The 13,929-nt window shown below is 40.1% G+C and overlaps 2 protein-coding genes across 5 annotated transcripts in view; one reads left to right on the top strand and one right to left on the bottom strand.

Annotated features, from left to right (window-relative positions):
- The window catches only part of LOC137974985 (eukaryotic translation initiation factor 5B-like), a 27,239-nt gene that overhangs the window by 4,161 nt on the left and 9,149 nt on the right, over nt 1-13,929 (top strand). For 3 of the 4 annotated variants that reach the window (XM_068822014.1, XM_068822017.1, XM_068822015.1), the window contains exon 2: nt 8,572-8,646. The gene's annotated coding sequence lies outside the window, so the exon portion shown is untranslated. Of the gene's footprint in view, nt 1-5,560; nt 5,580-8,571; nt 8,647-13,929 lie in introns of those variants that run through there. The other variant, XM_068822016.1, reaches the window with a different exon arrangement.
- LOC137974981 (serine/threonine-protein kinase mos-like) lies at nt 5,771-7,695 on the bottom strand. Its single transcript, XM_068822009.1, has one exon. The coding sequence runs from the start codon at nt 7,417-7,419 to the stop codon at nt 6,436-6,438; it is 984 nt and encodes a 327-aa protein (XP_068678110.1). The 5' UTR covers nt 7,420-7,695; the 3' UTR covers nt 5,771-6,435.

Here is a 13,929-nt window from a genome sequence, read left to right as displayed (position 1 = left end):
ATTAAATAGACTTCAATATAAACTTAGCAGAAGGAGAGAAACATTAAAATAAAGCAATATCGAAATATTTGAAAGCAACATGGCAGCAGGGAAGGCATCAAGAACATTGCCCATTTTTTATACTGAAATGTAATGACGAGTTGACTGAATTGCGGATTGTAACGAAAGGAGTGCCCAATGAAGCCTGAAAACAAATCTATGCTTGAACGTTTAAAGCTGTATTTCTTTAAAGGTTTCCCAGTTTACAACTTCTTTTAATTACTTGCTACTCGCTTCCAAGAGCCATTTTTGCTTAAAATTGTCTGTTTGTATACGCAGGAAATTTCGTTTTATACCAAGGGGGTAATCCGAGGCTTTTCAAATATTAGACCTTGCGCTTCATAAAATTAAAGATATTTTTCTCGAACAAGACTGATCTTAGGGCATGATAACAAACAAACAAAGAAATCGAGATTCGTCTTTTTCGTGCAGACGGTCATATTGTCTTCTCCTCGGGGGAGCCAGTCATTTTAACAATTATTTGGCGCAGATTCAATATTGATTTTGGAACTATTCCACTTACTCGTTCGTCTGTTTACAAACCACTTAAGTCGTCGTCTGGTAAGTGACTTCGGCTCTCCACTTAAGGAAATATTGATACTTTAGTTGAGTAATATAATATCCTTTTTTCTAATAAGACAAGTCCGGGTTTTTTTTTTTTGGTGGTCCGCCAGGTGCTATTCTCTTTACGTTTAACAGAAAGTTACTCCCATTCTTCACCGGTGGCACCGCCTCGTTTTCCCACGATTATATTGTGTTGTCTGTTCATTTCGTTTTGGCTCTAACGCTCAAGTGCCACCAATGGCACTTAACATACGTACGCCAATTTTTTTTTCCCATAGACTGACTACGAATCAATTTGCACAAAAATGTAACCAGACCACCCCTACCCTTGAAAAAATCACACGTCCCACCCTCCACTTTCTTGAACCCAGGTCCTCTCTCTCTTTTCCCCTTTGGTGACACTGAACTAGGTTCGCGCTTCCTGCAAAAAGATCTTTGATTTTAAATAGGCTTAGCTACATAATTCCGGGATTTCTTTTGGGGATCAGTTTAGACATCAAAAAAAATTTTTGAAACTCTCGGGAATTTTAGAAAAAAAACTGACAATTTAGAGAATTTTAGAGCAATTTGAACTTTCATCTGACATGTTGAAAACTTTTCACAGGCAAAAACGTTGACAGAACGTGTTTTTTGGTATTCCAACCTACTAGGAGAGGGGTCAGTCCGTTCATATCCGTTCCTTATCAGCGGTTATTCACCAAAAGGGGTCCTACAGTGCACCTAAGCAGCGGTTTCTCATCGTAGTTTCGGAATCCGGATCTTTGCTTGATAGCAAATATGACAGACTTTGCACTATAAGAAACGAAATTTATAAGAATTTTCGGGAATTTTAGAGAGCTTTTGTTTGGAAAATTCCGGAAAGAATTTTAGACAATTTTTCGGGAATTATATAGCTAAGCCTAAGTTTTAAACCATCTCGCTAGCATCTCCTTTCTTTCCTTGGCTTGGAAATTTGTCATCAGCCAGGAGTCAATCACATTGTGTATCTGTGCCCCTGGATTAGCTTATTTGAGGACGGTGCCTTCTATTGTTATTGCACATACGTTCTGCGCATCTCGAGACACTCGGGTTTCCTAAGGGTGATGCTTATTAAGACAAGGATATTTTTGCGCGGTTTAAAGCCAAGCAGAGAAAGCAGAACTTAGCAAAGATTCTTGGTATCCGAAAAGAAAATTGGGGGTAACCCAACGCAGTTTTCAGAGATAACTTCAGCTTCAATTTGAAAAAAGAACGCCATACATTGCTTTGTAATTTAAAGCTTTTTACAAATATTGTTGATGAATTATCTTTGAAAAATGCGTGTTTACGCCCAATTCACCTTTATCACTCGGCGGCCATTTTGGAGTCCGTGGGGAATAAAGGCTTTGTCTTTGCATTGTCTTTGCCCGTCCAGCCTCACACTGAATGAGAGGTTTGACGGGCAAAATCTTTTGTTTGGACATTGAGTGATATGGGCCAATTTTCTTTATGGATTTCATGAACACTCGTTAAGATCTGCTTTTCCCGCATAATCAGCAAACCGCGCAAAATACCTTTGAATTAATGGGCACTGTTCATAAAAGTAAACTTGAGTGGTGCTGTTGGTGATTTTTTACTTTTCCTCAAGATTTCCAACCCTTATTCTTGCCTTTGCTTCACACAATTAACCAATTAATACTCTGTAACAATTGCATGTTAAGGCCCTTGAGCAAGGCAAATGCCGAATTGAATAAAGCGTTGAAAACGGAAGCCCATTCTCCATTGTGCGAGTTATATATATTTATATCGGTTTTGATACGTTTGAATCGCCTTTTCAGAAAATGATGATGGTGTTTGTAGAGTGATGATGATGATGTGAGAGGGAGGTAGGGGGGGGGGGGGGGGGGAACCCGGAGTAGCCGAAAAAAACCTCTCGGAGCGGATGACGATTGTGATCATGGATCCTATTGAATATGCTTGTGTGGTCTTGAATGCTACTCACAACTTCCTTGTGTTCAAAAATCAATGGAAAGAAAGCTTCTCATAACCGAGCAAGCTCTCTTCATAAATTCCAAACAAGTAAGTAGTTTTGGCGTCTGTCAAGTTCTTTATTTTCGGCTCTGCTTTAGTGCATGTCGTTTTGTCTTTCGGCTCTGCGTTTTTGTCCTTCGCTCGTTAAATTTAATCGTTTTCACTTTTCACTAATGCAACCTCAGAAACAAAGCGTTTTGTTCTACTGTATGGTCGCCCGAGAAAGACCTGTAGAAACACAAAAGGAGTTTATTGTAATACAAACCATCTGTGGAAACTGATTGGGTAATTGTCCAATTGTCTTGACTTACATGAGGCGTAACTCGTAACCAAGTTTGTCAGTGTGAGATCTTCGTGCCATTTTGCTGCCAAAGGTTACGGAAACTTTTGCAAACTTTCATAATTGTCAACTTAGAGTTCAAACTTTGAGCAGAGGGACTGGAAGGAACCTGGGAACGAGTATGACTGAAAGGTACCCTGTCTTTTCACATATGAAATCTCCGGCGACAAACCACAAGCTGCACGCAACAGATTATGGTCCTTTGTCGCTTTTGTTCTTTCGTGAGAATTTCACAGATCGCATTTCTTTTCCAAAGCCACGGAAGCATGTGGTATTTTTATTTTATAGCAACCAGCAACGTTAATAAATGCGGTCCTTAACAAACGGCTCGGTTCGCATAGCAACGGCTCTGTTGTCCTACACGCGTGGAGAAGATGTGTTTGCAAAGCCCAAGAACTTGAAGGTGATTGACGCTTCGGTGCCAGCACCCTTGCCCATCCGAGAGAAATTTGTACCATTTAATTTTTGATCAAATTCTTGCAGTGTTATGTCTGGAACAAAAAAGCCTCGTGTTTTGAAAATACATATGTTATTGTTTAGTTTTTAAAACAGCTGCCTTGCCAGTGGTCGCCATTGTAAGTGCGAAATTTTGCACATGACTCAAATAGGCGCCTATCTGGTTTTGAGGTTAGTTTCTGAGCCAATAAAATTAGTTTCTCAATTTATGGGAAGTGTTGACAATAGAGGAAATGACTTTTTGTGTGGTCTGGTGGTCTCCCCGAGATGGCAATTGAGCAACGCTTTTCGCAAATTTCGTTATTTTCTCCAAACTTCATCAAGTATGCAATTGCCGGGTTTTTCTTTTCTTTTTTTTTTTTTTTGACAAACCCCGTTTTATGGAGCTAATAAAGGTGATTTATTGAAAAAGGGTTCTTCGTCGAAGCTCGCTTTGTTTCGTATCGTTACTAAGTTACTTATGAAGTGTTTTTAGAAATCTTTTTTTTTTTCTCTTTTCTCTATTTTTCCACCCTTCTCATTCTTTGTCTTTATTTATACCATCTGCTTTTCGTAGCATTGATCGAGGTAAGGTAATTAAGTGTGCACCATACGCCTTATCTCCCATCTCGCAGCGTCGTTTTTTATCAATCCGTGGATTTTTCGAACAAACATGGTCAATAAGCTCATTTTCCTTTTCAATGTCAAGAATTCTCGTCAAGAAAAGACTATTTTTTAAAGTGTTATAGAACTCTGTTTATAGAAAACGATGATTTGACTCATCGGAAGTTTTCCTACTTGAAGAAAATAATAGGTTGATTTCCTGCAATCGGCATCGTCGCTTTTACAAGTCAATATTTCTTGACACTTTCGTTCAAATGTAAATCAATTTTCATTGCATTTCTCTTTATTAAAGCTCTCTCTTTTTCATTAAAGCTCTTTTGACAAATCAAGTCTTGTCGTTTTTGTACTTGCGCTGTCAAAAAACTTGCCTCGTTTCGCTCTTTTCGACAAATTTAAAAGTTGGTGAGTTGCCTTTTTTTTTTTTACCGCGGTGACCAAATTGCAGAGATATTGAGGAACTTATCTCCTTTTTTGTGTCAGTGGTAATTTATCTTTGTTTAGAACCACTCGCCTCCAGGGTTTTTCACCATTTGGTTAGAGACTAATGATTGAAACTGTCTCTTTATCATATTTCACGCTTCCTCTCAGCAACTTCTCGAGTTTCGCTGGCCCTCTGTTGCCTAGCGACAGCGAACTTTCGGAGCGCGGTTAAAAGAAATTTCCGACCACCATCAATCAGTTTGTTGGCAACGCTGTGTTTCAAGAACCTTTTGCAAATGGCGATAAAGAAACATGAGCCGAGTGTTTGCTTTGGCTTGCTTTTTATAAAAGTAAAAACTTTATACTCAAAATGTGTAAAATTTTCGTTCTTGAAACTTGGGAGTCATTTTAAGTGATCCTTAAATATGAATCGAGTCATGGTTTTCTTACTTGATTCAGTAGTGATGCATTATGATTTCAAACAATGCCATTGATCCTGGAGGCTCATGAGCGCGCACGTTTCATGCATATGTAATTACTCGAAGATTACACCTAAAAAAACCCTACGGGCCAGACAGCAGATTTTTTACAGCTACCCAGGAATTTAGTTTCTTGGTTGACTGGGTGACAAGAAAATTGATAGTGCTGCTTGTATAAGGGCAAGTGATCGTCCAAAGGGCAATTTTTGTGATATTCATAAATGTTAGTTCACTCCAAGGGCTCTGTAGACGCCCTGTCTATCATATATTTCATTTCCTAGAGTCCGTCTTTTAAGTGGTCCGATTACTCTCGGTTTATCCAGATTTCTCATCCGTTTGTGCGCTGGAAAGCTATAGATTGTTCGAGTGTGCTATTAATACTAGCTGCGGTTTATCGTTAACGCTGTGAACTATTTCACAAGCCATGAAATTTCATGTCTTGCGGCTTTTTGAATGGCCAGCTCGCGCTATGGCACGCGCCGCGCATTAAGAAAATCCATTGCATTGTATTCTCCGCCAATGAGCGTCGAACCCATTCAAAAGATCAATGCGTGGCACGCCTCCAGCAGGTGACAGCACAATAAAATCGGCGCTGGATTTTGCTAGTTTCTCCTTACTGCGCTAGCAAAAAAAGCTTTTATTTATTCTAATGGACAACTGCAGCTGATCACCTGGAAGGAGCTTTTTGTGTATGTGTATCAGATGAAACTACTTTTCAGATGTTTTTTTTTTTTCGCGTCTAATTCTCCTCATCGGGCAAAATTTTGGCGGTTTGACGCGTGCATTTTTCGACAGTTACGTACTTGAGAGCTTTGATTTTACCTGTCTTTGCACCTTGGTCTGTGCCAATATTTTGATGCACTAGAAACAGCTCCGTTTAGCCTTAGATCTGGTGTAATTTAAACAATGTTCTTACAGCAATTAAAGAAAACACTCTAGTAGTGCTCGATGAAAGTTGTTGCAATTCCAAGGCAGAAGAGTCTGTGGAGTCAAAGCTCTCTCGGGAATTCCCTGTCTGTTCCATTTAACATTTGCTTCTTGCACCGATCTTTTTAGAACTTTGTAGGAAATATCAATTTCGTGTAAAGTGCTAAGGTAGCTTACAAAGATGCGTTTGCTTTCAATATCACGTGAGGGACTTCGACATCGCTTGTGCATGAAAATTATTGCGCAGGAAAAGCCGGGTACTTGTGCATAGTACAGCAGAAAATCAAACTTGACGCACATCAATTTAATTCGCAAAATGTTGCACTGGTTTATTGCAAAATCCATAAATTATTTTCTTCTTGGCAGGAGCGCTTTCATTTTTACAATAACTATAACAACGTATGCGGTATTTACATTATCTCTATTTCAATGGCAGTATTAAAGGAACAAATCATTCTGCGCTTAAGAAAGTCTTCCTTGGCGTTTTCGTAAGGTGTTTTAGAGAGCAACTTTCAAGAAAAATACATCTGTTTTTGCTGAAAATGAAAGCGAAAAAGATTTGCTTGAAATATATGTTAGAGCAGAAAAACGAACGCATAATTGAAACGGTGTGTAAAGTTAATGCAGGCACGCCTGGGAGATGGCAATTTTTGCTAAATGCTGATCAGCCATAGCCTTGGTTTCGTTGCAAAAAGCGAGCCTTCTGATTCGAATCTCTTGCAGTTCATTCACTATTGCGGATGCTGTCGGTCTAAGTTTGGTCTCAGCCTGCCAACATTGCTTGATCAAATTTGCATACTGTTCATCTCCAACAATGTTTTCCTTAATAATTTCGGGTCGCAGCTGATATGCGACCACGCCGAATATCACAACATGTTGATTCTCGTTCCCGTAGGGTTTTTCTCGAGTGAGCATTTGCCACAAGCAAATTCCGTAGGAATAAATGTCCGCTTTCGTGGTGGGGCTTTCGCCTTTCAAAAGTTCTGGGGCTCTGTAGGCATAGGTTCCTGTCAAGTTCGACTTGGTCGGACTTGCCGGTTTGTTATTTTCCTCTACAGCGCGACAGCACCCAAAGTCAGCTAATTTACAATGGTCCTCGGATGTCACAAGAACATTTCCCGGTTTGAGGTCGAGATGCGCTAGACCTTGATGGTGAGCAAACTGCAAGGCTTGAACAATATCCAGCGCAAATTTTACACGTCGAATTCTGTCCAATTTCTCAAAAGGATCGTTAATAACGCTCCGTAAATTTCTCTCACCCGCATATTCCATGATGATGCATTGAATATTGTCCCATAGTGTCAAAGCCGCTAGTGTTTGCACAATGTTCGGATGCTTAAAGTGAAGAATTGAACCTTCCGCTTCGAAACTTTCCTGTGCAGCTCTGGGATTCTTTGTTCCTTGGTGAAGTTTCTTAACTGCCAGCCGCTCCCCTCGAAATCTGGCCTCGTACACGCTTCCAAATCCTCCACTTCCCAACAATCTGCCAAGTTGAAGTTCACTCGCGTTGAAAGTTCCACTCTGAATCGAGCTAAAAACCATTTCTTTGCGCCTCTTGTTGCAGCACTCGCACACTATTCGCTCAAGTTCCTGCAGGACCATGGCTTGTGGATCGAAAGCGAAATGAAAAAAAAAAGAAAGCCAAATTTGCGTCCGTACAGATAAGCGCGATCTGTCTAGAGCTTCGATTGCAGGTTGTAATATGTTGATTGGAAAGTATTCCGGTTCGATTGAACTCCAGGGCAACACTGGAGGAAATTGACGAATGCGCACTTTCTTTGTTGTAGCGTCGCTTGTTCAAGCCGGTTCAGAAATGAAACAAATGCTTTTCTTAGAGACTTCTCATAAGGACACGCGCGAGGCAATTCTCAGGTGTGATATCGGGATTAAGACCTCTGCCTCAACCAATCATAGCGACGCGGCTAATCAGGCATGACCAATGAGCGACATTTCATGCTGAAGTCCCACGAGGCTGCTTCATTCAATGACACTATTTAGTAAAGATAAAATGCACAGCCGTGGAAGAGAAATTTAGCACTCATCGAAAAAAATATTGCGTTAATGGTTGATCAGCTGTACTTGTTATTTGCTTCTTCTTTGCGTTCTCGCTTTTTCTCTTCCCACGTGTGTTGAGAATTTTAATCTCGCCTTGAGCGAACGGCTGCCGTGCCGCCTTGATTTGCGTGGAAACACGTAAGAAATTTGCATAGCAATGAGTCTATCGAGCGTAAATTAATATTGACACTAATTTAGTGGAAAAAATCGCGCGGTGGTCGCACGAAAATCAGCCCCCTCTCGGGTCAATGCGTATAAGAGTTCGCTGCCCGTTTTAGCTTAAAATGTGAAAATTGAAAAATATGCGTTATTTTTGCGGAGATTTTTCAAGTAGTGTTGGTTTTCCTTCAAGATAGGTCTTTGTTATTGTTTTTTCGTTGTTGCATGACAAGTTCTTTCGCATTTAGTCGCAGATGGATCTTTATTGTTGAATGGACTGGCTCGCGCCGTTGCTCGCGTGGCAACCATTGAAGTGCGGGACGCGATTGGCTGATAGCATTCTCTAATTATTTCGCAAGGGTTTTGATTGACAGATGGTGACTAAGGTGACACTCGTGGCTTTAATTTAGAAACTATTGAGTCGTTAGCACTTTCAACAGAACTTAAATACAATGCAAAATAATGCATAGCAGTCGCTAATTGCAGAAAGCTTACTCCATTACAAAACCAAATATTTATTTCCCCGCTTTTAATTTCCAGGTTGCGAAGAAACCGATGTATGACCACGAAAATGTCGAGATGCGTGTGTTTCCGACTAAATTAAGAATGCGTGAGGTACGTGAGTGTTTCATCACTTTAAATCCAAGTTTCTCACGACATTCTGTGACCCAAAACACGCAAATGGCGACTCACATTCCATTCACCTTTCGCGTGATTCAATCATGTTATTTTTAGTTCCCACAGGGATCAGTGTGTGCGTCTTTTTCAGTCGCGAGTCCGATATCCAAACTTATTTTGGGGCACGAGCTGAAGGAACTGGGTAATCAAATGGTGACGAGTGAATTTAGGGAATGATTTCACGCGCCTTTTGATTTTATTTGATTTTGGGCAAAACGCAAGTGAAGCTATTCCCTCATTTCACGAGTATTCCATTCGATTAGCTATTAATATCATCATAGGTGACAAATTACGTTCATAAGACGCTATTTTGGCACTGTAGGAAAAGTTGCCTTAGCAACATTGTAATTTCACATGTGAAATTATAAATCAACGCTGAAATTTCGTGCCAAAATTTCTCACCCATGTCATTATAGGTGATATTGAACATACAGGCTTCAATATCCAATTAACAGCATTTTTTAAAATTCTTAGATCCGAAATTGAAAGTTTTCACCACGATTGTAAAATCCAGTTTTCAGTTTTTCTCAGCTTTAAGTCCAGGCCCCAATACATTGTTCGAAGGGTGGATATTGCTATCCCCTGGATAAATCAAATCTGGTTTTGCTAGTGTTTTCCACACCACAGGGTAGTGATGTGTCCGGTAGATGGTGTTATCCATCTTTTGAACAACCAAGGCCAGATTCCAACGAAAAACGAAAATGAAAGTAGCCTGGAGAGCACTGACGGATAAAAAATAATAGTTACCGGTAACTGGGCTTCGATTTTGCTATGCTATGCTCCAAGTGGTAGTTAAGTCTTCTGAATTGTCTAACTGACCACTTTGCAATTATTTACAATGATATGGAAAGCTATACTTAATTGTAGAGTAAGGACTGAGTTCCTTGACAAGTATAACTTAACAAATAAGACACCCGTAATGGCCATTAACTTTGAAAGACAAAGACATTCCGACGGTATTTAAGCTACTATTATACTGGGCATAAAACTTGGCCTGTGCCATCGATAGATTGAACCTGCGACAGAGTATACTAAATGTGAGGTCTTGAGTTTCATGTTTGGCTTATCGCTGATTAAATGGGAACAAAAGTTCATGGGGAACTTGATGCTTTTTTTGACAGAAGAAATACACCGAAAAATAAAGAGCGTACAGGTAATTCATCCAACAGTACCAGCTGTACGTAAAGCCACACCGACAAGAAATCAAACACTTAGCATTGTGAGAGCAAGAGCTTTGTGTTTGTTTGCTGCAAATAAATTCTTTACCAGCTACCAATTGATAGTGTTAGAGGAGCTACTTGAGGAGACAGAAAACATTGCAGCTAGGGAATGGCTTCGAAGCGAGTAGTAGCCAAAACGCGGGGCCGGGGCCGGGGTCGGGGCCGGGGTCGGGGTCGTTGTGTCTTTTTTCCAATTTTTTGTTTTGTTTCAATTTTTGCCGTTATTCTCCTGTACTATTTTCTTCGCATGTTCGGCATCTTTCCTTCATTTACGGTGGAAATTAGTCAAAAAATAAGGAACAAACGGAAGCTACGAAAGGGACATCTTAGTTTGGTTTTCGAAATTAAGAGAATTTCTGACTGAAATTTGTACGCTTACTCCTAGAGACACTGAAGACTCGCTTAGCTCCACATTTGAAAACCATATTTTAATGTTTAGTTCGTAAAGACCTTCTCCGCGGTTCGTCACGCAACGTTCTCATTTGCTTGTTTTCGCAAAATTGTTCTTAATGTTGTTGTGCTTTTTTTATCATCAAACTGGATTCGACCCCTTGACGTCCGAATAGAATTGGCTAGCAATTTCCTGTGCGAATCTGACTTTACTACAAACGGTTTGTTGTAAAGTCAGACAATAACATTGACAACATCACCAGAGAACGTTGCGTGACTGCCTGACGATCATCGTGGAACTGTGATTCTGTTGTTCTTGTTTCTTTTTTACGAAGATTACGAGTGTGGAGCTCAGCGAGTCTTCAGTGTCTCTGGCAGTTGATGTATATTCCATAAACTCCAATTTCAGCAATTTCGGAAATTCTCTTTATTTCGAAAAACAGAAAAACAAACTCCGGTTTTCGGAAAGACAAAGTTAGATGCTCGCAAAAACCAACTGCAATTTTAAAACATAAAAAATAGCCCGATTTAGAATAAAAATAAGATGTCCCTCAAGAGCTTTCATACATTCCGTGGGTTCCTTTATTTTTTTTCGATAATTTCCACCATAAATGAAGGACAGATGCCGATCACTCGAAAATAACAGTACAGAGAATAACGACAAAAATTGAAACAAAACAAATTGGGGGAAAAAGGACACCCCGACCCCGACCCCGTGTTTTGGCTACTACCTTCGAAGTGATCTACTTCAAAAAACACGTTAATTGATCAACGTGACTGAAGAAGAAACATTTCTGATAAAAGACAGAGGGGACTGAATTGTGAATTCGTTTAAGATAGAAGCTGGGAGCAAAATTTCAGAATATGTGAGGACGGCATTCCGACCAACTTCATCACAACTGAGATTGTGATGCCTAAACATTTTACAGTTGAGCGACAGAAAGAAAATTTGGCTAAAGAATGGGACGCTCTTGGAATGTAAACTAGACCCATTGAGTTTTACCTTCCGATCATTCTTAATTTCTTGGTAAAGTCAATAATTTTTGTTTAGCACTCGCCAAAGTTTGGGAAACGGCAAAAGTTACAGCTGTCCCGAATTCGGCAAGTTTGCAATCCCTGACACTGGTACAGATGTGGACTGCCCAACAAAGCTGTTATCATGCGTTGCCAAGGTGTGAAAAAGAGTTGCCATAAAGATTGCAGTTTGTCACGTGCGATTTTGCTCAATGGCGTTTTATGTGAGAAAAAAGGAATCCTTTTTGAGCCTGTATGTTTCTCCTCGAAGACAGTGAAGTTAGTTTTTGGGAGAAAAAAATTAACATGGTTCATCTTTGAGTCACAATTCGTTTTTTTTTTTTCGTCATCAACATGTTATTTTCGTGTCCTTGTTTTTGCGTTGCTTTTCTTTTTGCGTTGCTTTTCTTTTCTTTTTTCTGGAGTAATTGCCTTTTCCCTGTGGTTATTATAATTTTTAACATTTTTTTGCTCGGTATTCATGTTTGGGGTAATTTTTTAACTTTTTCAGTGAACTCTTTTATTCCTGGTTGTTTCGTTAGCTATGATAATAAAAGCTAATGAGCAACAATTTCCATGTCGTTGTTGTTATTGTTTAACACGTCAAGTGACTTGGTTGCTTTTCAAGTTTCAAGTGCTTTGGCTGGGTTAAAAACCTTCAAATTCGACTGCGGTAAACACGATTTTAAACCCACCAGTCAATGGTCAGACATCCATTCTTACAAACAGATATGACAAATCGCACTTCACAGTTCACCAAGACGTCCTAACAATAAAAGAACGTGTTATTCGATGACAACATCACAAACAACTTCCTCTTTTACGAAGTCATTCATTTTACTGAGATACGCTTTCGATAGACGCGTGGTTTTAAGGGCGATTAGGCTGCGAGCATGCATAAGCCCCTCGAACCGCCTGAGAGGCCTCCTCGCGGGCTACGTGGCGACGAAAGCTTGAAAACAAGCAAGATTTGCAAACTCAGTCTTTGACGCTTTCATCATTAGTAATCTTAGACCTAATCACTGAAATGGGCACTTAGACTTAATCTATAAAAGTTAAAATTAGGAATCTAAAAACTAACAGCCTTCAAAACATGCAAGACAATAATAGTCATCTAAAAAAAGCCTAACTCGCTAGAGCGAAGATCAGTTGCAAAAACACTCGTCCTGCTCGAGTTTTAGTTCTGAAAGGGGCTGTTTCAGAGAATTTAGCAAACTTCAGTGAGGGGACCCTAATCAAGCGAAACATAAAAAATAACTGCTCAGGACATTGAAAGAAGCTTTGAATAAAACAGCAAATAGAAAAGGAGGCTGGGAAGGGCAAAATGGAAGAAGGTTAAAATGGAGTGTGATTGGGGTTTTCGAAAACTGTTTAGCCTGTGAGTTTCTCAGAGTTTATCTCTTATGTTTGTAACTTAAATTGTGTATGCTCGAAAGACATGAAGGAATATCTGGGTTAATGTTTCTTAAGTTGCATAGCAAGTTGGGGAGAGGGATTCGTAAAACTACACAAAATGAACTCCGTTCACTCTTCGCCATGACACAGTCCCTTTAGAGTCTCCTTGACATAAGCAGCGTGTTCCACAAGGCAGAGTCGGCACTCAATCTAAGAAAGAAGTTGATGTTCGGAGTGGTTGACAACAACAAGAAATTATTGTGTCTGCCTGTAATTGTATCTCTGTATTTTGCTTGTGCACAACCTTTATGCTTGTTGTGCAAGTGAAGACCCCCCCCCCCCCCCCCGGTCCAGGGACCCGTTTCTCGAAAGTCCCGAAAAGCCATTTGTGAAACTGCCAACCGCTTGTTTTGGAAAGCCGATCTTTTAACATGATTTCAAGGTGACAAAAAGAAAAATGACTGTGAAGTTTGACGACTTAAATCCTCTCCGTTCTTGAGTTCCAAACGGAATTGTGACACCCGACTAGCCTGCGAACGCAGACGTATTTCTGGCGGTCGTTTCTCGGGGGAGAGAAGCAACCGCCGGAAATACGTCTGCGTTCGCAGGCTACGAAGCGACAAGGGCAATTTGAAAGACTTTGAAAATGGTACCGTTTATACCATTCATGTTTACGGCATAGTAAGTCTTTCGTCGGAATACCTTCGTGACAACAACAGCAAATTATCGAGAGCAGGGAATTAAGCAGATGGTCATTGTTATTGTCTAATTTAAATAAACTTTTTCAGTCAGCTTCAACTGTAGCTGAAGTCTGACTTTGTTTTTTTTTTTCTTATTAAAAAGATAACACGATGAATTCCAAGTGCGTTATTTAAGCTTCTGTCAGAAAGGAGTTAAAATTCGTATCTACATACTTTTATACGAAATGCCGCCGCAAATGCTTTTAAACAACAAATCAACCGATCTAAGTCTCTTCCTTAAGTTTTCCGGTTCCAAATCGATAAACAGTTAAATAAATAAGCTGTAATATGGGGGGTCCAACTCCGCGAATGGGGACTAAACCGCTAGCGGATTTAGTCCTTTGGGGGTCCAAATCTAGGGGGGTCCAAAATTCGCTAGGACACCGGGACACACTTGGTGATAGGTCGCTGCGACACGTCGCGGGGACAAGTCGCCGCAACAATTCGCCTCGTGTCACATG

This window comes from Montipora foliosa, chromosome 11 (genome assembly GCF_036669935.1).
Source record: "Montipora foliosa isolate CH-2021 chromosome 11, ASM3666993v2, whole genome shotgun sequence".
Taxonomy (NCBI): domain Eukaryota; kingdom Metazoa; phylum Cnidaria; class Anthozoa; order Scleractinia; family Acroporidae; genus Montipora; species Montipora foliosa.
The sequence above is the reverse complement of the archived record's forward strand: the minus strand, read 5'-3'. Positions and strand labels throughout refer to the sequence as shown.

Coding starts and splice junctions, on each gene's coding strand:
- LOC137974981 (XM_068822009.1), bottom strand. CDS start 7,419: ATGGTCCTGCAGGAACTTGAGCGAATAGTGTGCGAGTGCTGCAACAAG.